The sequence below is a fragment of the Esox lucius genome, chromosome 7 (assembly GCF_011004845.1).
Source record: "Esox lucius isolate fEsoLuc1 chromosome 7, fEsoLuc1.pri, whole genome shotgun sequence".
Lineage (NCBI taxonomy): Eukaryota > Metazoa > Chordata > Actinopteri > Esociformes > Esocidae > Esox > Esox lucius.
Window position 1 is genome coordinate 43,002,327 of NC_047575.1, and position 27,494 is coordinate 43,029,820.

The 27,494-nt window shown below is 42.8% G+C and overlaps 1 protein-coding gene across 2 annotated transcripts; it reads right to left on the reverse strand.

The window, feature by feature from the left end:
- Nucleotides 1-3,323: 3,323 nt before the first annotated feature.
- On the reverse strand, nt 3,324-26,950 carry LOC105031267 (von Willebrand factor A domain-containing protein 7-like). Of its 2 annotated transcripts, none has more exons than XM_010905595.4 (16): nt 26,880-26,950; nt 17,738-17,927; nt 17,298-17,570; nt 16,739-16,835; nt 15,091-15,210; nt 14,709-14,895; nt 14,370-14,545; nt 13,865-13,977; nt 12,095-12,211; nt 11,707-11,913; nt 11,403-11,535; nt 11,062-11,208; nt 10,056-10,148; nt 8,746-9,020; nt 7,170-7,460; nt 3,324-4,260 (listed from the first exon to the last, which is right to left on the reverse strand). In XM_010905595.4, exons 1-16 carry the CDS (start codon nt 26,903-26,905, stop codon nt 3,886-3,888), a joined length of 2,820 nt encoding a protein of 939 aa, XP_010903897.2. In that variant the 5' UTR covers nt 26,906-26,950; the 3' UTR covers nt 3,324-3,885. The 2 variants fall into 2 exon arrangements, with proteins under 2 accessions (XP_010903897.2, XP_034148968.1); XM_034293077.1 differs by lacking the exon at nt 26,880-26,950 and adding an exon at nt 26,714-26,841.
- Nucleotides 26,951-27,494: the final 544 nt, after the last annotated feature.

Consider the following 27,494-nt stretch of genomic DNA (forward strand, 5'->3'; position numbering starts at 1 on the left):
ACAAATGGTTACTAACTTTGCCTTGCAATATCCCCTTTCTCAAAAGCCAATGTTATCTCACCCTCCTACATCCTTCAGAGTGTAGTATGAAATTGATAAAACATACATTTTCCATAATCTTGCTTGCCTGTCCAGCCATGGTTTTTGGAAGACACTACTCCTGCGATAACCCTCAACTCTACTCTTGGACATTACTGTTAGATTATGTCACCAGGACATAGATTAGATTAGATTCAACTTTGTTTTCACTGAACAAGTACAAATACAGTACAACCAAATACAGATAGCATCAAACCAGAAATGCAAATAGGAGTGGGCAGAAATGTTGTATTTGCAACTATTATGTATCATGTGTATTACAAGTGGAATGTATAGATGTGCGATGAAGCAAATGCAGGACAAATGGCAATACTGAATGTGCAATTAAGGCAAATAGAGGAGGGCAGAATTATTCAGTGTAAAAAACATTTATTTGCTGTTTAGTTTGGTGTAATCCACTTTTATGGGAATGTATTTATACAGGATGGGAATTACAGCCAGTGTGTGCATGCGGTGTGAGGCATACAGTTTTCTTACCATGGGTATGGCGTCTGCAGGCATTGTAGCAAAATCAGGTGTGGTTAGGCTACATAACTATATGATCATTGGGGTTTACTAACAGCAAGAAACATTTGTAAATAATAAACTGAGCAATGACGCAAAGGAAACGTCTGGACATTGTAATTGGAATATGCACTGCACCTCCGATGCCTATAGTCAAGTTCGCCAACATGCATCAGTGACTAGTTGGAAGGCCGTTATATTAAGTATAGTGTATGTTTCAAGTGTGATAAATAGTTGTGTGGGCACAAATGGGAATTCTAAATGACAATCTAAATGTGCAATTGAGGCAAATTGAAGGAGTAATGTACTGTAGCATGTGCAACTGGTATGCAGAGATAGCATCAATGAGTAGTCCAGAGTCCAGCAGTACAAAGGGAGTAGTGCAACAAGGTCCCCGAGAGGCGGGGGGGAATATGATTAGTGATGGATCACAGAGTTCAGCAGGGTTGAGTAGTAAATGTTGAAAACTGGTACATTTTAGGGTTTTACAGAACCCGGGACACCCAGCTTGAAACTGGGACAATCCCGGGCAAACTGGGACGTCTGTCCTTCCTACCACACGTGCTCTCACTACTGATGTACCCCAGGGATCAGTCCTTGGCCCACTCCTCTTTTCCCTCTACACATTGTCATTTGGCACTGTCATATCTCCACATGGCCTGTCCTTTCATTGCAATGCCGATGACACACAATTATTCTTCTCATTTCCTTCTTCTGATCCCCAGGTTGCAACACGCATACCTGCATGCCTGGCAAACCTCTCAGCTTGGATGTTAGCCCACCACCTCAAGCTTAACCTTGATAAGACAGAGCTACTCTTTCTCCCGGGCAAGGCCTGTCCTCTCCAAGATTTGTCCATCATGGTTGACAACTCCACGGCGGTCCCATTACAGAGCACAAAGAACCTTGGTGTGACACTCAACAAAATTCCCAGCAAACATCAAAGCAATGACTCGCTCTTGTAGATTCATTCTGTACAACATCTCTACAACACCTTACACAGGAAGCGGCTCAGGTCCTGAACCAGTCACTTGTCATCTTCCATCTGGACTATTGCAACACACTGTTGGCTGGGTCTTCGTGGTTGTACCATCAAGCACCTGCAACTTATCCAGAACACTTCAGCCTGTCTTGTACTCAACCTTCCCAATTTCACCCATATAAACCCTCTCTTCCGCAATCTCTACTGACTTCCGGTAGAAGCTCACATCCTCTACAAGACCATGGTGGTTGTCTATGTGGCAGCAAATGGAACTGCACCTCCCTACCTGCAAGGTATGCTTAAACCTTACAACCCTTCCCGTGCACTCTGATCTGCCACTTCATGTCTTTTGGCCACCCAACCCTTCCCCGGGAGAAAGAGTAACTCTGTCTTATCAAGGTTAAGCTTGAGGTGGTGGGCTAACATCCAAGCTGAGAAAAATAACATCATAGTTTCACAAATGCCCTTTTAAAAAGACTCTTCTCTGTCTTGGCACCTCAATTGTGGAACAAACCAGGACAGCAGAGTTCCTGCCAAACTTCTGAAAAGCAGCTGAAAATCCTCTTTGATTAGTATCTTAATTAACTTGTAAATCACCCCAAACCCACCACCCAAAAAAATAAAAAATAAATGCACTTAACTTTGATTTCTCTGGCACTGACTTCGTCAACTAATGGCTTTGATTTAGGAAAGTTTACTTTCATGATTGTCAAATGTTGGTGGTTTTCCAAGACACCTTAAGCGGAGTGCACTTATTGTAAGTCGCTCTGGATAAGTGATCTGCTAAATGACTAAAATTTAAAATGTAGCTGGTGAATTGTGCAACAAATTTGCAAGCTTTCTAGTGGTTTTGTATACTAACATATTTAGGGGAAATATTTTCTTTTAAAAAGGGCATTTGTGAAACTATGATGTTTTTATTCCTTTATTAATAGAGGTAAATCATATTTGAATTGTTGTATGTGCTGGTTGAATAATTTTCTTAGTTTTTGTGTTATATTACTGAAAACGGGAAAAGCCTATGTGATATAGCATAACCCTGGCCTCTCCTATGTTTCCCTAGCGAGTCATACATCATGCCAGTTCATTTAATCAGAGGTATACTTTTCACCATTATCACCTGAATTTACAACATACTGTTATTTTCACAGTAGCTAAAAAGAGGCTTTAGTGAGAGGTTCATGTTAGTCTCTTGCTTCTTAATCATGTGTTTTGTTTGAACCTTTGGGGAGCCAACTTTGTAAGCACATCATAGTTTGTAAAACAATATGAAATGCTTGTTTTCACAAAGGAACAGAAACTGTCATTACCTGGTCACTAAAATTCCTAACATTTCACTATTTTTGATTGTTCATGGATGTCCTTGGGGGGGAGAATGATGACATTTCTTGTAACAGAGTGGGGGGGTGCAGATTTATAATTAGACCGCTTTTCTTGCTTTATTTAACACAGTGCAAAACTAAAATAAAAACACAGAAAATTACTTTACTGTATTTATTGTACTTCCCCTTTTTATTGTACTTCACCACATTTACTGTAATTCCCCTTGTACATAGTCTGTTTTTCTATTTCTATATTTTATGTAATTGTTTGTGGTTGTACATGTATGTTTTTTCCTCTCTTGCAATGTATTTGGCAAGGTAGTCATTGAAAATGAGAAAGGTGGCACATATGTTTTGACAGGCATTAGGTGATGCAATATCTTATTAATTAAATAAATAAATAAAGTATTGCCATCTTCAGTTATTCATTCACTCATACTTCCTTTATTATCAGATCTTGTATTAACATTTGTATTACACATTTAAAACCTGTATATACTTTATTTAACAGGAAAGTGGAAGGAAAGCTTTTTGCTGTCAGAGTAACGATGCTTAGACTGCTGTACCACTTCAGGCCATTGACATTAGATACCATTTTGTCACCTCACTGTATATAAGAATGTATACAATAATAGAAAGTTCCTGTAGAAAGACTGTATATTATCAAAGAAATATGTAATCATGATTATATATCTTACAGGACAAACAGCCACCCATGCACAGTAACAGTAAGCAACACTGTGCCCAGAACTTTTTCAAAGGAATGGCCAAATGGGTCTAGGAGTTATTTTGGAGTGGCAGTATTATAGTGAGAAAACATCAGAACTAATAATTTCAAAGATGATGACGAGAACAAAAATAATTTACATTCTTCCTCCATGATCAGCCATTCTAAACATCTCATCTTAATAATTGGGTTGAAGAAGGTGGTGGCAAAGATTCCCTCCTCCTGGTCCCGGCCCTGATAAAACTATCTATCTAGCTGCTCAAAACGAGTGTGACAGTCAGAAACATGATGAAGCTGAGATGGGAGGAATGGGCTACAGTATGGCCCCTGTTGATTGACTTGTAACAGGTCCCCACATTCCCTACAACGTCCACGGCCACCAGCTCCAGCACCGGAGAACAGCAGGAGGCGCTGTATGTTGCCATAGTCACGCTCACACCGGACGTGTCCACCGCCGTGTCGGTGTTGAGGGTTCCGTTGCCCTGGCGCAGGGTGATGCGCTCGATGCCCGTACCGTCGCCGTCAGTCAGGTTGGCAGAGAGCTCCCATGTGGACAGGCTGCAGTTTTTGGAACAGTTGGCCTTCACACTGAGCACTTCACACACTGGACGGTTGACATCTGTCACCTTTAAGGGAGGGGAAACCCAATGAGGTAAGCTTGTCTTTCGAGGGTACAACAACATAATAACCTGTTAGTCATGTGGCAAAAAAGTCAATTTCTGCCTAAAATGATGTACCCAAATCTAAATCCTTGTAGCTCATGACTTGAATAAAGTAGAAACATATTTTTGGTTTCAAAGGAGACACTCTGTAGTTTGTAGGAATTATAAATTAATGCATGAAATTACAACACAATAGATTTGTCAGAAGATAAAACAAACCAAAAACATGTGTTTTTTTGTAAAAAACTAAATACCTCATCATGTTTGAATTGCAATGGGAAAGGCCAAACATGGATTATGAACCTGGAGGAACTTTCCACTTGATCCACTAGATCTAGTCTGCAGGATCTAGGTAAAGTTTCATGGCCATTTGATATAAAATTCAGTGATCTACTTACTCATTTGTAAAGCAAGGCCAAAGTGTCTTTTACAGATTGGCCACTTTGGAGACATTATGAATTTTCAAGTTCATACCTACACAGAACATTCAACAGTGCAAAGGTGATTAAAATAAGGGTTACACACTCCCAGGAATGGAATACATGATGGAAAATTAGCTTCCCTTCATGAATGTAAACAACAACCAGAACATGTCATAGCCAAATCACATAGACAATTGGTTATATATTAGGACAATATGAACTGAAATCTACTATAATGATGTGACCCAATTGGCAGTAAGACACTCAGAAACGATTTGACATAGCCTAACATAGCCTAATATGCTAATGCTAATATAGTATATGTCTTGGGTAATCTATCTTATTGTACTCACCAAGTTGCTTGACTCACAGTCCATGATTTCTATTCCAAATTGGTCTCCTATATTGCTTTTCCACTTAAATGGAGTAGCCATTTAAACTTTAAATGCCGAGAATAGTTTTGTGAGCAGCGACAGCTATGCGTCTTGCGCAATAGTCAAGTTTGGTTGAAATTTCGTTAGTATGGTGCGCACTGTTGGTGTGTCCTGTGTATGCGTCTGACGGTGATCGTTCAACAATTGCCGTAAAGTGTGGCTCGTGTGCTCTCAACCTAGCAAGTTTAAAATCCATTGGTCATCATTTGAGGAAAATACATGCTACCAAATTACAAGCCCATGCGTAATCGGTGCCAGACTGCATGTCTTTATTGATGTTGTGCATAGCATAGAGGCCACGTAGAAGGATAAACTATGTCTGGTTAAATGCTAGAGACTGTCTTCTTTTCAGAAATACCAATTATGCTGTGTTAAAACCTAGTAAGGGTTTTGAATATCATGAATAGTTTTGCTCCGATTTGGATCTCGTTCTACAACCCTGTGAAGAACATGCGTCATTTCGATTATAAAAACAGATTTTATCAAACAAAATTATGTTACAGTTACACCCTGAGAAACAACACCAGTGTGAAGGCATAGGGTTGTCCTATTTTCTGCTAAATGTCTTACCAAGAAAGTGGCATGTTAGAACAAACAGATCTGGGACAAGGTTACAGTAATTTACCACTACACCAAATAAAGAAAAAAAGGGGTATTACAAAATGTCTCAACTAATTCAGGGTTCCCAGAACATATCCGGCATCACTATCAGATGAGTATAGAATATTATACATGTCCAGTGTTGTGATCATATAATGAGGGACTGATGTTCACATCTGTATTACATTTTTTAAAGCTTGTGCATTTACTTACTGTACATGCTTTCGAGCTTATGTTGGCAAGTTCACACATTATGTTTGTGCTTCCAACCTATATTTAAACACATTTTACAAATTTGCAATTCTGTAACCAAACACAATTTGGTTACGGAAACGGTTACTTTAAAATGAAACAGCTCACAGATGTGCAGTGTAGACCATTAAACATAAAAAGTGATTTTCTTTAGATTGATGGACTTCTCCGACCTATGGTATTGGTTCTAGCAATGCCAGTGTAATTGGTTGGTCAAGAGTGGAAAGCCAAACCCTTTACTGCTTTCGGAATACATTTTCACTTAGGAACACAAAACCTCTGGTCATAAATGTGTAAAAAGTCTAAGGGCGCAAGTGTGCATTTGAGCTGGTAAATGTTGTAAATCTGAATATGAAATATGCTTGAAATTCCTGTAGAATTTTTACAAATGTTTGGTTTCAATATTTTGTTTTAAAGTTTGTTCAAACTTCATTGTACAAGCTTATTAAATATAGCTTGCAAGCACAAAACAAATGTGCAATCTTGCGAACATAAGCTTGCAAGCACGTTCACAAATGTACAAGTAAGCGAAATGTAATTACAGATTTGAACAAAAGCAAACTGTTTTTCCGTCGAAGTGCTTACATTGGCTTACATTGGACTTGTAAGTGTTAAGATGGCCAGATGAATGATTGACTGTGTGGATGGCCAGATGAATGATCAGGTTCAGAAATAAATAATCTTGAATGATCTGAAGGGTCTATTGTCCAATAAGGTGTTCCCTTTTTGTAATGCATGGCGAAAAATGTAGGCTCCAATGTCAGCTGGACGTTATTTGAAGGGAATAAAATGGTGTCAGAATAGAATGTGATTGGTGGATGAGTTTTGTATGAATTCACTTAGACAGGATAAAATACACCTTGACCTAGTGGACAGCAGGTTTGGTTCAGAGCATTGTTTGCTTTGGTTTCTGATCAGGCTACATTTCGTGCATCTCAGTGGAGCCGTATACACAGTTTGCTCAAGCTCCTGTTTAACAGAGCTTGCTAAGCGATAAATCAAGTTCTTTGGAGATTTTTTCTTTTTTATTGCTAAAGGTTTTTCCTGCAGAATGAACCAGCTTCCTTCCTAATGAGAGCTGTATGCCTCTGTTTAAGATTTATTAGGGGGAATGAAAATCGTCCAACAGAGAAACAAAACAATCTGTGTCCCTCCTGAAAGTTACCATGGAAACAACGGATAGGCGCAGGACTGCGTAGTTGGTGTCAGTGGCCCCGGGGGATTCAGCCTCGATGGTCAGGGTGACATCCTTGCCTGATGGGGTGTTGGGGGGCGCAGTGAGGGTCACTGTACCATTGGCACCACCAGTCACCAGTGCCAGGGTTGAAGGAAAAGAGGAGCTGAACCCACGGTCATTACTGGCCCGGATGGTTAAGGATCCTGCTGTGTCATTGGTTGTCACCGTAAATGGGATGGAAAATGGTGTTCCAGGTTCCAGGACTCCTTCAGCCAGAGCCTGGAGTCAGACAAGAGACAGACCAGAGTCAAACAAGAGACATACCAGAGTCAGACTGCAGTCAAACAAGAGACATACCAAAGTCAGACTGGAGTCAGACAGGAGACATACCAGAGTCAGACCAGAGACATACCAGAGTCAGACTGGAGTGAGACAGGAGAGATACCCGAGTAAAACAAGAGACATTCCAGAGTCAAACAAGATTCAGACCAGAGTCAGACTGGAGTCAGATCATAGACGTACCAGAGTCAGACAGGAGAGATTCCAGAGTCAAACAAGAGACATACCACAGTCAGACTGCAGTAAGACAGGAGAGATACCAGAGTCAAACAAGAGACATATCAGAGTCAAACAAGAGACATACCAGAGTCAGACCATAGACAAACCAGAGTCAGACCAGAGACAAACAAGAGTCAAACAAGAGACATACCAGAGTCAGACTGGATTCAGACCAGAGTCAGACTGGATTCAGACCAGAGACATACCAGAGTCAGACTGAAGTCAGACCAGAGACATCAGAGAGACAGAATGGAGTCAGATCAGAGACATCAGACAGACAGACTGGAGTCAGACCAGAGACATCAGAGTGAAGAGTGACAGACCGGAGTCAGACCAGAGACATCAGAGTGACAGACTGTAGTCAGACCAGAGACATACAAGAGTCAGACTGGAGTCAGACCAGAGACATCAGAGAGTCAGACTGGAGTCAGACCAGAGACATTGGAGAGACAGACTGGAGTCAGACCAGAGACATCCTGGATTCAGACCAGAGACATACCAGAGTCAGACTGAAGTCAGACCAGAGACATCAGAGAGACAGAATGGAGTCAGATCAGAGACATCAGACAGACAGACTGGAGTCAGACCAGAGACATCAGAGTGAAGAGTGACAGACCGGAGTCAGACCAGAGACATCAGAGTGACAGACTGTAGTCAGACCAGAGACATACAAGAGTCAGACTGGAGTCAGACCAGAGACATCAGAGAGTCAGACTGGAGTCAGACCAGAGACATCGGAGAGACAGACTAGAGTCAGACCAGAGACATACAAGAGTCAGACTGGAGTCAGACCAGAGACATCAGAGAGTCAGACTGGAGTCAGACCAGAGACATCGTAGAGACAGACTGGAGTCAGACCAGAGACATCAGAGAGACAGACTGGAGTCAGACCAAAAACATACAAGAGTCAGACTGGAGTCAGATCAGAGACATTAGAGAGTCAGACTGGAGTCAGACCAGAGACAAAAAAACTTGATTAATATTGACCTTTGACCTTGACACTCACCGTAACCATAACAGTAGATGTCCTGAAGCGGGTTGAGGACTGTCTCTGGAAGCTGTTTGTACCAGCTCTAGGAGTGACCTTGATGCTCTCTCCTTTCAGACTTACAAAAAATTCTCCTGCAGGAACCTGGTCCATGGTAACCAGGTAGTCTTTGTTGCCTACTGATTCCACAGTTCCAGTGACCACCACTGACCCGGAGGTTTCGACCAGGGTCACCTCTGTCAGCCTCACAAAGTCACTCCCCATTATCGTCACCAGCAGGGTCCCATTAACACCTCAGGTGGAGAAATGTGAAGGTTAAGAGGTTGCTATTTCCTTTGGATTTTAATAATACAATAACAATGAGGTTAAGGTACAGACAGGCAGCTTTCATTTCAGGGTATTTTCATTAATATCAAATTAACCATTTGTTAGATAGCTGTATCATGGTGCTGCCTTCAAGATAAAACATATGGAATTTATCATAATATATGAGGAGAAAAGGTGTCGGGAAGAACTCTGCCAAAGGATGATGATTTGCATTTGATGCAGACACCTCAAATCTGTCCATACAGGTGATTCTGCTTGCTTTGCATCTCAGAAAATTGCATTGATTGTTTATCATTGGCTGCTGATAACACTGACATTAAGCTAAGAGTGCAGGTGTATGATCCCAGTTTATTTCTTTAATTAGCGGTTTTAAAATCCATCGCTGGTGGCCATAATAATCGCAGGCAATGTTCTCGTGGGTAATATTTGTGTGCGGGTGTTCATGATTGCAAAAGTGCATTCGCGTGCCTGGGCTTTCTGCAACGTTTTGACAATTGTGGTGGTTGTGGAGCGAAACTTCAGACAACTGCAAATTTAGTGTACGTGCGAAAAGCTGCGGATATCTTGATTTTTATATACTAGAGATATTGCCATTTATTTTTCAACAATGTTTTGAAGCAATTAAAAACAAGAATAAAACTCAAATAACAGAATAGGCTAACACATCCTTAGATTTTGGGTTTTGTTCAGATAAAAAGTCAGATTCTGGAAGATCGAGGGTTACTGGGTTAATTGGAATGACTGAATATCTGACAGACCTTTAGCATGTTATGTAGACATGTAGCCCAGTCACATTGAAGAAGAAAGCAATGGTTCAGAAACCTGTTTCAAAGGCACTGTACATAACCCATAAGGTAAAATGCAATTTCCGTTTTTAGCCAGCTATGTATCCCGTAAAAAGTGTTCACTTGGTTGTAGGCTATTCCTATTTGTTTTTTAATGCCTCTTAATATAAAAGTAATCTAAAAGTAAACCAATATTTTGTTTAAATTCTGATTTACCTGCTTGAGCTCGGGACTGTAAAACAGCATAGCTTGAGTGAGGTCCCTGATTCACCTCCACAAAATCATACCGGAAGTCAATGGGGCTCTGACCTGGAAAATAGGAAGTCATTCTACAAATGTCATGGCTAAATTAAACGGCTATTAAACCTCTCAACATGGAATAAAAGTATAGGGCTGACATTAACTGTAGATTTTCAACAGTTCTCTACTTCTTTAATTCTTTAATTCTGTCCCAGGCAGTTAGATCATTATCTTCATTGAAACTCACAAGTTGAAACCATGTGGCTCAATCTTAATAAATCTGAATAGCAAGCAGCATGTATTTTGAAAACTGTCATGCTGGCAGCGTTTTTGTTAGCAGTCTGCACTCTCAGTGGAGAGAGGTCTGGCACCTAGTGGGGGAAATGTAGCATTAGCGGAGAACTATCAACTGGCAAAGATAGCAAAGTTTGAAGATCGACTTTAGATGGAATTATCAGGCAAGGGTTTTCTTAGTGTGTTTTTACCAGTAGCCCTGAAAAATGGAAAACCCTAGTCATCGGTGACTACATTAACTGCAATATCAGACAAACTTTTGCTACCGATCAAACATTGTTTACTAGGAGGCAAGGCCACGCTGGTTTTGGAAAAATTAAAATATTCTCTCAGAAAACTATATTGCCAGGTTCTTTGGAGAAAACACTTCCATCCATCTTAGTTTTTTTTTATTATTAGTTTAAGCTTGAAGTGCAGCTTTTGCTGGATCCGGTCACATGGTTTCAATTAATGAAATTGGATAAAGCTAATTATGCTGACTCCAGGCTAGGACAGAAGTAAAAAAAAATGGGTTATGAAATAGGACTTCATTTAGACATTACCTCAGTTAACGGGAATTTCACAAAACATGATTTTAGGTTGAACTATCCCTTTAATACCAGCTAACACACTGTTCAACTCACTAATGCTAATAAACTTAATTAACCATGTAAAATGCCATTCAGAAAAGCCAAGGTTTTTCACTCACCTACAACCTTCAGAGTGAAAGCCAATGTTGACGAAACACTGATTTCCCATAATCCCGCTTGGCTCTTCAGCTGCAGCCTGTGAAAGTTCCCAACGGTTTCAATCATTCCTAGTGGCCCGTTTACTGCTGCATTACTCTGGGACACACCTGTGAGATGACATCACCATAGCAACATACCTTAAATCTTTCCCCAAGCTTTAACAACACCCTGGAATTCCCTCTGGTCTCCTGACTCCGTGAGGAGTTCAGGAAGTCCATCATATGATAGACCTGACTCACCTTGGTTAAACAAAATGGATATATTAAACATCTGTACAATGCCTCTGAAATCTCTGGAATACCTGAGGGGCTAGTGACGGTGAAGGAGAGGGAGCGTCCTGTGAAATAAGCTGTCAGGTTTCTCACAGACTCATCTACAACAAAGGACAACCGATCTGCACTTCCTGAACTCCTCACAGCATGTAAAATGGTCACCTGGAAGAAAGACGGGGATACAGGGAGAGGAGAGACATTGGATGGCAAATGTATACCTCGGTCACAACTGTTCTTGGGTGTTCTTGTGGCACTAACGACAGAAGATTCCTCTTGGAGCATGGCCCAGTGACCCTAACGTTAACTACTGAATTTGGGAGTAGTTTAGACTACCAATGGAGAGCTGGAGGAGTCCACAATGATGCCAGTGGCCTGGGACAACTCTGTCTTGGTGGTCTGTATAGCAAGTCCCCCTGACGCCTGGGCCAGGTCCAGGTAGACCTGGGAGTCTGATGCTGCCACACGACCGTTCAGGCCTTGACTCTGGACGCTACGTCTTCGACGACTGAAACTCAAACTGCCAGTAAGCATGAAGGTCACCTGGGTTTGGGGGGCACAAATTGAAATCATTTTATGTTACTAGATGTAGAATTTTGAGGTTTTCAAAAGCAATAGAAAAAATACATCTCCAAGAGCTGCTCCAAAAGATCGAAACACAGTTTTTTTGTTTTTCTTAGTAGTTCATTTTTGTCATTACACGTAACAAGTCCCATCTACTCACCACAGACTTGGTACGTTCGATGAGAGCGGTCACTGTGCCGAGTAGATCCAAGTCTTTAGGAGGGGCATCAGTAAAAACAAAGATCTCTGAAGAGGGGGGGGCGCCGGTTAAAGCCAGCTGGAGGAACAACAGGGGACACTGTCACTGTAACACTAGGACACAGCTACAATGTGTTGGAGGAACTACTCTGTTGAACTGCCAGCTGAAAGGCATTACTGACTTTTTATACCCATTGTTGATGTACAACACATTTAAAACAGACTAAAATAAACGTTACCGTTCAAAAGTTTGGGGTTACTTAGAAATTTCATTTTTCCCCCCCTAAAACATACTTGAAATTAGTTTTGAATAGTAAATCTAGCAAAATTAATAGGAAATATAGTAATGGACACTGTTATAAATAATGATCTTTAATTAAAACAATAATTATTTCCTTCAAACTTTGCTTTCATCAATGAATCCTCCATTTGCAGCAATTACAGCCTGGCAGACCTTTGGCATTCCAGTTGTCCATTTGTTGAGGTAATCTGAAGAGACCTCATGCTCCCTGAAGCCCTTCCCGCAATTTGGTATGGCTTGATGTTCAAGTTGCACACATGATGGCTCAATAGGGATGAGACTGGCCAGTGTGAGATATGGCTTTTTCTTTCCAACTCTGCCCAGAAGGCCAGCATCCCGGAGCAAATTATTATGCAACCCGGTTATTGTAAGGTTTTTTCTTTTCATTTTTCCCCCTCAAAGGTTTCTGATTGCCTTAATTTTTTGAGTTCTGGGCATCTTATTGACTGTAACTGTGTAAGTGAGTAGTATTCATTTCATTTGAGGCAATCAGTTGCCACCCCACGTTTAAGTTTAGAACCAATAGGTTTTGAGTTATTTAAATTATAGCTTTTTAGTTTTATATTACTTGACATTACTTATAGTTATAGATTTTTTAAAGTATAAATATATTGACTTAATTTTATTAAATGAGAAGAATTACCATTTTAAGTTTCAGTAACTGAAAACATTTCAGTTTACTTATTTAGCTGTTCAATTGACTTTTAATCAAAAGGTACATGGTAAAGTAATAGGATATGGACATGAGAAAGTTAACACACCACATAGGTGCTGACTAAATCTGAACACAGGACAATAGATAGGACGTGATGCCCATTACTGATGGGCCCCAAACATCCTATCCAAATATCCTATCCATACATCCTATCCATACATCCTGATAGGAGTTGTACATGTCACTGTCATAGACTCTATGAATAGGCCCATTGACCATAGGATAGAACATACCATACAAGGGTATTTTGTAGGATAAACCTTTCTTATTGGAGGATAATGGACTGTGTAATGGTTGGCTATGACCACTGACCAACCAGGCATAAAAGGCTGTTATCTTTATAATTATTGGAGAACATGTAAGAACTATGGAAGATCAACATCTTGCCACCATGTTTCAACAATGTTCTGACCACCAGGCTGTCAGGGCAACCACATAAACAAAAGTATGAATTAAGAGCAGGTTTTCTTAAACAGAGATTTTGTAAACTGTGTAGATTTTCCATTTGACAAAAGAAGCTAGTCAACCTTCTGTTGACCTGTTGTTTTTATGCACCCATAAATAACTCCTGGTTCAAAATAATTCTGATAAATATTCAGATAAATATTTTATATAACAATATAAATGTATTTGATATATTGCCTCTTCAAAATAATATTACTAACATATTACAGTGCTTGTGTGTCCTACAGGTGTGTCAGTCTATGTCACTGTACCTGGAGTCCTGATAGACACATTTTTGGGAAAGCCCCCCCTCCATTAGCAGTCAATGTATTGATGTGGGCCTTGAATTCATCAGGGTCTGTGATCCGTATCAGGGGCCCAAATCCTTGTGACACAGACACAAATAGGAGAGAATAGGATAAACATAGTATAGGATAGCATAAAAAAAAAAGGAATTCACCACAAGGAACACATTCACCAAGAAATTGGGGGGGAATTCCTGTTACACTTGGTGTCGCCCCTTGGTGATCGGTCTAATAAGCTCCAGATTCCGGGAGATTGGATCTCATTTGCGGATGTCAGGGAGCCGCTATCAATATGCGGGAGACTCCTGGAACTTCCGGGAGACTTGGGATGTCTGCATTATCTCACCCCCGTCTCTAGAAGAACCTCCTGCACTGTTTGTTCACTTTAACTTTCACCTTTCACTTTCCCAGTTCCCCCCCAAAAAATGTAGTACTTCATAGTGTACTACATTTGAATAGAACCTCTCTTCACCTGAGTCCTTGAAGGGTACCAGGATGTAGGCTGACAGCTGGTCTGCCGTTCCTCTCTTGCTGTCAATGATGAATGAGATCATCTTCCTCACCGCATCGATGTCCTCTGTCATGCTGCTCGAGGTGTCGATCACAAAACACAAAACACTGGTTCCATTTGTATATATCCCCATCATCCTGAGAGTGAAAGAAACAGTTAAACAAAGAGCGATAGATGCGGGAGGAAAACATTCGAATAATAAAGAAATAAAAGAACTAATTGTGCGTTGAACAAAAGTTGTTGCGCCCCCACGAGGGGTAGATCAAGACAATGTGTGAGATACAGTTTTATTCCACGCACCGCAGAAAGTCGCGGTCCCCAGCTGCTCCTCTGATGTCCTGCAGAAGCTCCCTGGTTGCAGCCCCGGCCACCTCTGCCGCTTTAGCGTGCAGGTAACCATGGATGGACCCTGACGCATCCTTGTTTATCCCGCCTGTGGGCTTCTGCAAGCTCGTTGAATCTAAAAAGCCCCCATGGCTGCACTTCCCTGACAACCAAGAAAGGTGATCAGAACAAAAAAGACACTCAACAGATCTGGATAAAGCATGATGTACCAAAAGACACACATGCGAGACACAATTGCTATATCTTCTCAGCCTGTTCATGGTGTAAATCTTATGAAATCTGAATAGAAACTGACTGGCTGGCTGGCTTTAGACCCTGTATCATATGAAGGCTCTACCTTTTGGTTTAAAAATGCCAAAATATCCAGAGGTCAGCTTCTTGTCACGGATGATGTTTTCTAGGATGTTGTTCTGACAGACTCCCCCGACACAGTTCTGGCATGTAGGCGTGTCCTTATCTGGTGGATAGATGTTTCATAATAAACGCAATATCGTGGTATTTTGCTGCATTACAACCCATGCTCTTAAAATACTACTGATTTAAAAAATGTCAGACAATTTCCCCACACTTATTTATCAACCATCAAATAACAACAAATAAATTATGAAAATCTGCTCTTGGCTATTACCAAAGCAGAAATGGGCTTTGGTCCATTTTATTTATTTGCCCTGAGGAAAGAACATTTGTATTTACCATGGTGGTTTACACCCAAGGAGCATGGCATAGTCTGCAACATACAATCTTTGGCAACAACCAACTGACAAAATACCCATGGTGTTAAACATGCTAGGAATGTTGCTGAACCAGAACAATACATTCAGAGGAACATCAATCTTAATGCTTGCATGAAGCCAATTTGTCCTCTACAAGCTGTTCCGCTTTCACTTTTGAAATTCCTTTTAAACACACACCCAGAAGCAAACCTGAAATACCTGAGGATAATAGTCAGGTGGTTGCTTAAGTTCTGGTGTCTAATGTACAAGTGTGCATTTATACCTAACTGGAAATTATGATTTTGTTGCTTATCACACTCTACCTCAAAGATTAGGAACACGACAATGATATAGACCATTATTGACAGTGACCCTGGGACAATTTTTATTAAATGCCTTACTTCTGCCTTGTTCTGCCAACCGATATGGACGGTTTGCAGCCGAGTGTGAAGCGGTGGGGATGACAATCAGCACCTCCAAATCTGAGGCCATGGTCCTCAGTCGGAAAAGGGTGGCTTGCCCACTTCAGGTTGGTGGAGAGTGCCTGCCTCAAGTGGAGGAGTTTAAGTATCTATGGGTCTTGTTCACGAGTGAGGGAAGGATGGAACGGGAGATTGACAGACGGATCTGTGCAGCTTCTGTAGTAATGCAGTCGATGTATCGGTCTGTCATGGTGAAGAAAGAGCTGAGCCGCAAGGCGAAGCTCTTGATTTACCAGTCAATCTACGTTCCTACTCTCACCTATGGTCATGAGCTTTGGGTCATGACCGAAAGGACAAGATCCCAGATACAGGCGGCCGAAATGAGCTTTCTCCGCAGGGTGGCTGGGCGATCCCTTAGAGATAGGTTGAGAAGCTCGGTCACCCGGGAGGAGCTCAGAGTAGAGCCGCTGCTCCTCCACATCGAGAGGAGTCAGCTGAGGTGGCTTGGGCATCTGTTTCGGATTCCTCCGGAACGCCTTCCTGGGAAGGTGTTCCGGTCCCGTCCCACCAGGAGGAGACCCCGGGGAAGACCTAGGACACACTGGAGGGACTATGTCTCCCTGCTGGCCTGGGAACACCTCGGTGTCCCCCCGGAAGAGCTAGAGGAAGTGTCTGGGGAGAGGGAAGTCTGGGCATCCCTGCTTAGACTGCTGCCCCCGCGACCCGGCCCCGGATAAGCGGAAGAAGATGGGATGGGATGGGAGAACAACCAATATTCCACCTTGCTTTCGAAAGGATTCAAACTACAAACCTTATGGTTATTGACTCAACACTCTAACTTCTAAGCTACCTGCAAGTGGGCCGATGTTTGGCACGTCTGATCGTATGAGATCAGATAGGGGAGATATGTTTCCCAGTTCTATCCAGTTGCTGTGACTGTAGAAGTCCTAAAAATGTAAAAATAACAAGTTGTTTAGTGCTTTCAGATTAATAATGAGAATGACCTGTCTAAAATGCATTTAGGAACAGCATATTGTGGTGTATGAAGATAATTAAATGCAACTATGAAACACATTTACAGATTTGCTTTCTGCCAAATGAGCTGTCTTCTGAGAACATTGTAACCTCTCTCAGATCCACAGTGAAACCACACATTGTTAACGTTATTGAGGCTATTTAGGCTATAGGGCTAATAAAAGGATAAAAAAAAAAAAAAACTTGATCTCAGCTACAAATTGGGAGTTGGTGGGTTTAACCCACATTTATTGACGTTTTTTTTTGTGCCCAACAGCATTCATTAATACATTTGTTGATTGGAACAACAACGAACATCAGCGAAAGACATACCACCAAACAGGGACTACACTCAAAGCAACATGTAGCGTGATTATTGCTAATTATTCGCTCACCTGTAAAGTGTGTAAAATGTTTCCCAGCCTCTGTCTTGCTGCCACAAAGTTTCCTTGCTTGATGCTGGCTTTGACAGAGGTCATGCCATCTGTGATGAGTTTCCGCCCCTTCACAAACATTTCATTGTCAAAGTGATATTCTCCACTGAATGCGTGAATTAGGTCAATTTCTACATTATTCAACGATATTTGTTTAATAAAAGTCTGGAAAATCAAAGTAGAACCAAACGAAGAGCAGGCTAAAGCCACAGTCTCGGCAGTCAGGGGTCCAGGCTGCAAACACACACACACACACACACCTTATACACATTAGTGTCAATAAAAAAATACAAATAACACAACTATACAGTATAATACAATGGATAACATGAATATTTGAGCAACAAAAACAGCTCCTTTGTACAGTGTGTGGTCCTTAGTTGTGTGGTTTTGTTTCTCACCGGCAGAGTGAAGTCTCTTCCCTCAACAGAGGCCAGGTCCTTGCACACCTGGGCTGTGGTCTGTAAGATGGCTTTGTTAGTGATGTCTTGGTGGGTACTGGAGTTGTCTGACGGGAGCACCTTAAACCCCTTGGACCCCGTAAGCAAGAGGAGCAGACAGGCTATGGCTAGGCCTGGTGACATCATCAACCTGTCAGTGTGAGCGACGGGGATGTTGACATTACTGATATCAATACAATATTTGTATCTGCAGTTTATGTGATGACATTAATATCATAGTAGTGATCTTTACATGCACCCACCCGACCGTCTCTGCCAAAACATGTTTCTGTGGTAGTGAGCTCATTGTTTTAAGGCTTATTGCCACTAAGTTGGATAAAAGTGGGAGAAGTATTTAAAGAATGTGATTTTAACATTCTGTGTTGTACTATTAAGCTGTCGCCATTTAAACGGAGCAGAAATTGACATCTATTTGACAATCAATCAATCAATCAAATGTATTCATGAAGCCCTTTTTACAACAGCAGTTGTCACAAAGTGCTTTACAGAGACACCCGTAGTGTTGAATTTCAAGACATGGTAAGTGCTGTACATTTTTAATAATGGTCGGATGACTTTGTGAGTTTCACATTGGCCTGACCATGGCCATCTGAAATAATGCAGTTAGAACTAATTTTCTTTTACACCATCTTTGGGGTGGTAAAAATGAGGGGACGCAAAATCATCTGGGTTAAAGCCCACAGTCTGGGTTCTAGTGAAGTCCATGCAAATGAAATGCTCTCAAAACCAATAAGAAGGTACATAATGTTTTTAAGTATTCCATCACAAACTGTCATACACAAATGTTGTAGATACTGTAGCCCTCCAGCTACTATCAAGTCAATACAACATTGGCATTACCCCACCCCTTGTTTAGACTGTCTCAAAAAGCCAAACCTAACACAAAGTGAACACCACAGTGGCTGATGGAAACTAAGAGTTAGTTTGAGGTCCTGTTATATAGTTACGTAATGGTGCTTTATTAATGTTATATTACATAGTTCCAGACAAAGCCAACGAGGGAACGAGGAGAATTCAAGAATAGAGGTGAGCCATGTCAGAATTATACATTCTTAGTCACTCAGTTAATACTCACTTAGTGACCTTGCAAATTAATCACCCCATTTATGGGAAGTGGCCTTGTCCCTAAAAGGGGAAGTGGCCTTGTCCCTAAAATCACCACATTCCCTCCCTGATTATAAAGGGTAAATAGTAAGTACATTTTTATATTTTCTTTTCTATTTTTTATTATTATGATGTTGTTTTGATGTTTTCATTTGAGTATTTGTTTTTATGTTATTGTATTTTTATATTTTTTCTTTTTCTTTGAAAAAGCACATTGAATTGCTTCGATGTATGAATTGTGCTATATAAATAAACGTGCTTGCTTGCTCCAAAATGGTTACAAGAGTTATTGTAAATGTTACATACATTTATTTAGACAGTTATGCTGATGATCAACATAAATGAAATTTACAGTACAATTAAATTCAGAAAGTTCTGCAGAGTTTAAAATGTCTGTATGTGCAGTCTTTCTAAGAAAATGCCTGTCAGCAAGCAAAACTGGTTGTTATCTTAATCATACCTGACACAGGTGGGTTGTAGCAGACTGGAATGCAGTGTACCCATTCAGAAACCAAAAACAAAATAAAGTGAACCTATAAAAACTAAATTGGCTGGAACAGGATATGATAAGCTACATACATATCCTGGTTTCCAGGACAAAATTAGGTGTAAAAAAACCTTCTGCCACTGATTTTTTATTTAACAAGTGGAGTCCCCAATGGTTGTGTGAAAGCAACAAAGCTGCACTTTCCTAACCCAAAAGTTGTCAACTAATCTAACACACATGGCAGTTGCTGTACATTTATTATAATGGTTGGATGACTTTATGAGTTTCATTTAGGCCTAATCTGGATCAGTGAACGTCTTTTACTTTACTCAGTTACTACAACGTTTCTCTATGAACTAAAGACCTGGAGGCCCATTGGACCTGGTGACGTCCATGTTACCGTCCCTGTTACTGTCCCTGTCACTGTCCCTGTTACTGTCCCTGTTACAGTCCCTGTTGACCGTCCATGTTAACGTCCCTGTTACTGTCCCTGTTGACCATCCCTGTCACCATCCCTGTTACCGTCCCTGTACATCGTCCTTGTACACCGTCCCTGTTACCGTCCCTGTACACCGTCCCTGTTACCGTCCCTGTTATTGTCCCTGTAAACTGTCCCTGTTACCGTCCCTCTACACCGTCCCTGTTACCCTTCCTGTACACCGTCCCTGTTACCGTCCCTGTTATTGTCCCTGTAAACTGTCCCTGTTACCGTCCCTGTACACCGTCCCTGTTACCGTTCCTGTACACCGTCCCTGTTAATTTTCCCTGTTGACCATCCCTGTTACCGTCCCTGTTACCGTCCCTGTACACTGTCCCTGTACACCATCGTTGTTACCATCCTTGTACACCGTCCCTGTTACCGTCCCTGTACACCGTCCCTGTTACCGTCCCTGTTACTGTCCCTGGTAACCATCCCTGTAACCGTCCCTGTACACCGTCCTTGTACACGTCCCTGTTACCGTCCCTGTTACCGTCCCTGTACACCGTCCCTGTTACCGTCCCTGTTACCGTCCCTGTACACCGTCCCTGTTACCGTCCCTGTACACTGTCCCTGTTACCATCCCTGTTGACGTCCCTGTACACCTTCCCTGTTTACCCTCCTTGTTGACATCCCTGTGGATCGTCCCTGTCCACCTTCCCTGTTTACCCATCTTGTTGACATCCCTGTGGATCGTCCCTGTTCACCGTCCCTGTTTACCATTCTCGTTGACATACGAGAAGCTCCAACAACCACTCTGAAGGTACATTTTAGGTAAAACTGCTTTCTCATATTTTTCGTTTCATAATGCGCCAAATGTTTTTAATCGCTGACAGGTCTAGACTGCAGGCAGGCCAGTTTTACTGCGGAGCCATGCTGTTATAAAACTTGCAGAATGTGGATTGGCATTGTCTTGCTGAAATAAGCAAGGCCTACCCTGAAAAAGACGACTGGATAGCAGCATATGTTGCTCCAAAACCAGTATATACAGTTGTCCTTAAATGTTTGCATACCCTTGGAGAATTGGTAATATATGTACCATTTGTAAAGAAAACATGATTGAGCAGGCAAAACAAGTTATTTTTATTTATTTTGGGGTCCATATTCAACTGTAAGTTATAACAGAACGGCACAATCATAAAACAAGACATGGCAACATAGAAAAATAATTACTGAACCCGTTCAAAAGTCTGCCCACTCATAGTTCTAAATACTTTGTATTTCCCCCTTTAGCATCAATGAGAGCGTGCAGTCATGTGATCGTTGTCTATAAGGCCCCAAATTCTTGCAGGTGGTATAGCTGCCCATTTGACTTTGCAAAATGCCTCCAGGTCATGCAAAGTCTTTGGTCGTCTTATAAGAACCACACGTATGAGATCTCCCCAGAGTGGATCGATAATATTTAGGTCAGGAGACTGTGATGGCCACTCCAGAACCTTCACCTTATTCTGCTGTAACCACTGGAGTGGCAACTTGGCTTTGTGCTTGGTCTTGCTGAAAAGTCCAAGAGCATCCCGTGCACAGCTTTCATGCAGTAGAATGCAAATTGTCTGGCAGCATTTTCTGATAACATGCTGCATTCATCTTGCCATCAATTGTCACAAGAGTCCCCGTCCTTTTAGAGCTCACACACCCCCAAAACATTGGTTCGACACCAACATGCTTCACAGTGGGGATGGTATTCTGTTCACTATAGGCCTTGTTGACCCCTCTCCAAACATTTTGCTTATGGTTGTGACCAAAAAGCTCTATTTTGGTCTCTTCACTCCAAATTACAGTGTGAGAGGCGTGTCAAGGTGTTGTCGGGCATATTGTAAACAAGCTTTTTTGTGTCATTGGTGCAGTAAAGCCTTCTTTCTGGCAACTTGACCTTGCGGCTTATTTTTGTTCAAGTATTGTCGTATTGTGCTCTTTGAGACAACCACACCGTCTTTTTCCAGAGCAGCCTGTATTTCTCCTGAGGTTACCTGTGGGTTTTTCTTTGTATCCCGAACAATTCTTCTAGCAGCTTTGGCTGAAATCTTTCTTGGTCTACCTGACCTTGACTTGGTATCAAGAGACCCCCAAATTTTCCATTTCTTATTTAGTGATTGAACACTACTGACTGGCATTGGCAAGGCTTTTGATATTTTTTATATCCTTTTCCATCTTTATAAAGTTCCATTACCTTTTACACAGGCTTTCTGACAGTTATTTTCTGCTCCCCATGGCTCAGTATCTAGCCTGATCAGTGCATCCACGTGAGAGCTAACAAACTCATTGACTATTTCTACACAGACACAAATTGCAATTCAAAAAGTCACGCGTGTGGGAAATTAACCTTTAATTGCCATTTTCACCAGTTTGTCACCTTGTGTGTCTGTAACAAAGACAAACATTCTAGAGTATGTAAACCTTTGCTCAGGACCATTTGGGTGATTTCTGTTATTATGATTTAAAAAGTAGCCAAACAACTATGTGATAATAAATGGTTTAATATAATCACTATCCTTAAATAAAATAAATGTTTTTGCATGATCAGTCATATTTTCAAAATCAATGCCATCATTTCACAATTTCTGCCAGGGTGTGCAAACTTATTTGCACAACTGTATTGTTCAGCTTCTCACCCTATCTCTAAGGGATCGCCCAGCCACCCTGCGCCTGTATCCGGGATCTTGTCCTTTCGGTCATGACCCAAAGCTCATGACCATAGGTGAGAGTAGGAACGTAGATTGACTGGTAAATCGAGAGCTTCGCCTTGCGGCTCAGCTCTTTCTTCACCACGACAGACCGATACATCGACTGCATTACTGCAGAAGCTGCACCGATCCGTCTGTCAATCTCCCGTTCCATCCTTCCCTCACTCATGAACAAGACCCCTAGATACTTAAACTCCTCCACTTGAGGCAGGCACTCTCCACCAACCTGAAGTGGGCAAGCCACCCTTTTCCGACTGAGGACCATGGCCTCAGATTTGGAGGTACTGATTTTCATCCCCACCGCTTCACACTCGGCTGCAAACCGTCCCAGTGCATGCTAAAGGTCCTGGTTAGAAGGGGCCAACACGACAACATCATCTGCAAAGAGCAGAGATGAAATTGTGTGGTCCCCAAACCTGACACCCTCTGGCCCCTGGCTGCGCCTAGAAATTCTGTCCATAAAAATTACGAACAGAACCGGTGACAAAGGGCAGCCCTGCCGGAGTCCAACATGCACTGGGAACAAGTCTGACTTACTGCCGGCAATGCGGACCAAGCTACTGCTTCGGTTGTACAGGGACCTGACAGCCCTTAGCAAAGGACCCAGGACCCCATATTCCCGAAGCACCCTCCACAAGATGCCGCGAGGGACACAGTCGAATGCCTTCTCCAAATCCACAAAACACATCCCATGAACCCTCCAACACCCCATAGAGGGTATAGAGCTGGTCCAGTGTTCCACGGCCCGGACGAAAACCACACTGTTCATCCTGAATCCGAGGTTCTACTATCGCCCGTATTCTCCTCTCCAGAACCCTGGCATAGACTTTCCCGGGGAGGCTGAGAAGTGTGATCCCCCTGTAGTTGGAACACACCCTCCGGTCCCCCTTCTTAAAAAGAGGGATCACCACCCCGGTCTGCCATCCCAGAGGCACTGTCCCCGACCGCCACGCAATGTTGCACAGGCGTGTCAACCAAGACAGCCCCACAACATCCAGAGACTTGAGGTACTCAGGGCGGATCTCATCCACCCCCGGTGCCTTGCCACCGAGGAGTTTCTTCACCACCTCTGTGACTTCAGCCCAGGTGATGGACGAGTCCACCTCTGAGCCCTCATCCTCTGCTTCCTCAATGGAAGACGTGACAGCGGGATTGAGGAGATCCTCGAAGTACTCCTTCCACCGCCCGACGACATCCTCAGTTGAGGTCAACAGCTGCCCACCTCTCTCTGACAGGAGACTCTGCCAGACTTTCCCAGCAGACCCTTACAGTACGCTTGGGCCTGCCGAGTCTGTCCAGCTTCCTCCCCCGCCATCGGATCCAACTCACCACCAGGTGGTGATCAGTTGACAGCTCCGCCCCTCTCTTCACCCGAGTGTCCAAGACATACGGCCGCAGGTCAGATGAGACGACAACAAAGTCGATCATCGACCTGCGGCCTAGGGTGTCCTGGTGCCACGTGCACTGATGGACACCTTTATGCTTGAACATGGTGTTCGTTATGGACAAACTGTGACTAGCACAGAAGTCCAATAACTGAACACCACTCGGGTTCAGATCAGGGGGGCCGTTCCTCCCAATCACGCCCCTCCAGGTGTCACTGTCGTTGCCCACGTGGGCGTTGAAGTCCCCCAGTAGAACGATAGAGTCCCCAGTCGGAGCACTTTCCAGCACCCCTCCCAAAACTCCAAGAAGGTCGGGTACTCTGCACTGCCGTTCGGCCCGTAGGCACAAACAACAGTGAGAGACCAATCCCCGACCCGTAGGCGCAGGGAAACGACCCTCTCGTTCACCGGGGTAAACTCCAACACATGGCGGCAGAGCTGGGGAGTTATAAGCAAACCCACACCAGCCCGCCGCCTCTCACCATGGGCAACTCCAGAGTGGTGAAGAGTCCGTCCTCTCTCAAGGAGTGTGGTTCCAGAGCCCAAGCCGTGCGTAGAGGTGATCCCGACTACCTCTAATCGGAACCTCTCAACCTCACGCACTAACTCAGGCTCCTTCCCCGCCATCGAGGTGACATTCCACGTCCCTAGAGCCAGTTTCCGTGTCCAGAGATCAGGTTGTCTAGGCCCCTGCCTTCGACTGCCGCCCGATCCTCTTCGCACCGGCCCCTTATGGTCCCTCCTGTGGGTGGTGAGCCCACGGGAAGGTGGCCCCACGTCGCCCGTTCGGGCTGAGCCCGGCCGGGCCCCATGGGGGAAGGCCCGGCCACCAGACGCTCGCATACGAGCCCCAACCCCGGGCCTGGCTCCAGGGTGGGGCCCCGGCTGCGCCATACCGGGCGACGTCACGGTACTCAAAATTGTATACATCTTTAAGGGGGTTTTGAACCGCTCTTAGTCTGACCCGTCGCCTAAGACCTCTTTGCCTTGGGAGACCCTACCAGGGGCATATAGCCCCAGACAACATAGCTCCTAGGGTCACTCGGGTACTCAAACCCCTCCACCACAACCTGGGAGGAGCTCAGAGTAGAACCGCTGCCCCCTCCACATCGAGAGGGGTCAGCTGAGGTGGCTTGGGCATCTGTTTCGGATGCCTCCGGAACGCCTTCCTGGGAAGGTGTTTCCGGTCCCGTCCCACCGGGAGGAGACCCCGGGGAAGACCTAGGACACGCTGGAGGGACTATGTCTCCCGGCTGGCCTGGGAACGCCTCTGTGTCCCCCTGGAAGAGCTAGAGGAAGTGTCTGGGGAGAGGGAAGTCTGGGCATCCCTGCTAAGACTGCTGCCCCCGCGACCCGGCCCTGGATAAGCGGAAGAAGATGGATGGTATTGTTCAGCATTAATGGTGCCTTCACAGATATGCAAGTTGCCCAAGTCATGTGCACTAATACACATCCATACCAGTACTGTGCGCTCATAAGAAGCTGAATGTTCTCTATGCTCTTTAGTCCCGAGGACGTGGTGTCCATGATTCCCAAAACTAGTTTGATTGGCTTCGCCTCAGTCCATCTTAAATGAGCTCGGGCCCAGAAAACGTGTCAGCGGTTCTAGATCTTGTTTTTATCTGGTTTCTTTGCATGGTACAAAATAATTGTGTCTGTTTTAATGCAGTGCCGTCTGAGGGCCCGAAGGTAACGGCCATCCAGTATTGTTTTTCGTCCTTGTCCATTTCTCCAGATTTCTCCAGATTCTCTGAATCTTTTAATTATATTATGCACAATAGATTATGAGGGATCTCATAACAATGAGATCAGAGGGATCTCATTGTTGAAAGATATCAGTCAGGAGAAGGGTACAAAAGAATTTCCAAAGCATTAGATACACCATGGAACACAGTGAAGACAGTCATCATCAAGTGGAGAAAATATGGCACAACAGAGACATTCCCAAGAACTGGACGTCACTCCAAAATTGATGAAAAGACGACAAGAAAACTGGTCAGGGAGGTTTCCAAGAGGCCTACAGCAACATTAAAGAAACTGCAGGAATTTCTGGCAAGTACTGGCTGTGTGCTACATGTGACAACAGTCTCCTGTATTCTTCATATGAATGGGCTATGGGGTTGGGTGGCAAGACGGAAGCCCTTTCTTACAAAGAAAAACATCCAAGCCCCGGCTGAAGTTTGCAAAAACCAACATCAATGTTTCAATAATTTGCACATCTTTGCATTCTGTTTTTATTTCCATTTTATACAGTGCCCCAACTTTTTGAGAAACGGGGTTGTACCTCCACACAAAGCTGAGCAGGGCAGGAGGAGAATTCAAGAATAGAGGTGAGTCATGTCTGAATTATACATTCTTACCCACTCACTGCCCTTGCAAATTAATCGCATGCTTTAGGAGAAGTGGCCTTGTCCCTAAAATCACAAGATACTCTCCTTGGTAATGAGGGAATAGTATGTACAATTTAGCAAAATGGATACAAGACTTTACCTTGGTTAGATTTGATAAAGACGGTGAGATATACTACTTGTTATTGCAAACATGCAAGTTAAACAAAATACTTGAAATACATTTTTTGGTGTAGTAAAAATATGATGCACACATCCAAATCTGACCCAATTGTATATTTCATGTTTTTATAATAGCTCTCCTGCCTGAATACATTGGAAGCTAACAAAGTGACTAACAAATGTCTAATTATGTTCTAAAATAGGTATATATAAAATGTTGTTTTCATAAAATATCCTTCCTGTAAAAGTTAAATAGGAACTAAATACTTACTATGATTGATGTTGTTGTCTCAACAAGCCATCTTAAAATGAATGTAATAAGCATCTACTAAATGACAAAAATGTAAGTATAATTTATGTTTCAAGAAAACCAGACACATGCACCACTCCTATAACTAGTTTTCCTTGTCCACTAATAGCAAACAGCCATTGCTTACCTTGCAAAGTCACAGAGATGTGTCATATGAAGTGATCTGTATCACACAGGTGACGGGCATCTTTATATAATAGAGCTAGGAAGGACCATGCCAGCCTGGCAAACTTTCACTTTTGATCCCGGTTGCTTTGGAAACAAGCACTTGTTCTGTAACCAAAAAATACAAAGGTTAGTTATGTTATGTTATGTAGGTATCTGGTAATTTATACAAGAATATGCTCACGCAGGTTCTTTTTTTATCAAGGTACCTTTATATAGGTTATTAACACATGTATTTCTCTGAGACAGTGTAGAAGTAGTAACACAAACTTGGAAAATAAATTGTTATGTTGAAGACTATCCAGTTAGTGTAAATGTTACATACAGTCGTTTAGGCAGTTATGGAGATGGTGAAGATAAATGTAGTTGACAATACATTTATATTTGCAAAGTTGCAGAATTTAAAATATCTGTATATTCAGAATTCAGTCTTTCTAAGAAAATGCCTGTCAGCAAGCAAAACTGGTTGTTATCTTAATCATACCTGACACAGGTGGGTTGTAGCAGACTGGAATGCAGTCTTCCCATTCAGAAACCAAAACCAAAATAAAGATAACCTGTACCCAAACTAAGTTAG

What these genes read in the sequence shown, in the direction of transcription:
- LOC105031267 (XM_010905595.4), bottom strand. Translation starts at nt 26,905, where the DNA reads ATGACACATCTCTGTGACTTTGCAAG. An exon ending in ACAGTCCCGAGCTCAAGCAG is followed by an intron (nt 9,021 to 10,055) that starts GTAAATCAGAAT and finishes TCTCCACCTGAG; the next exon opens with GTGTTAATGGGACCCTGCTG. An exon ending in GCCTATCCGTTGTTTCCATG is followed by an intron (nt 4,261 to 7,169) that starts GTAACTTTCAGG and finishes CCTCCCTTAAAG; the next exon opens with GTGACAGATGTCAACCGTCC.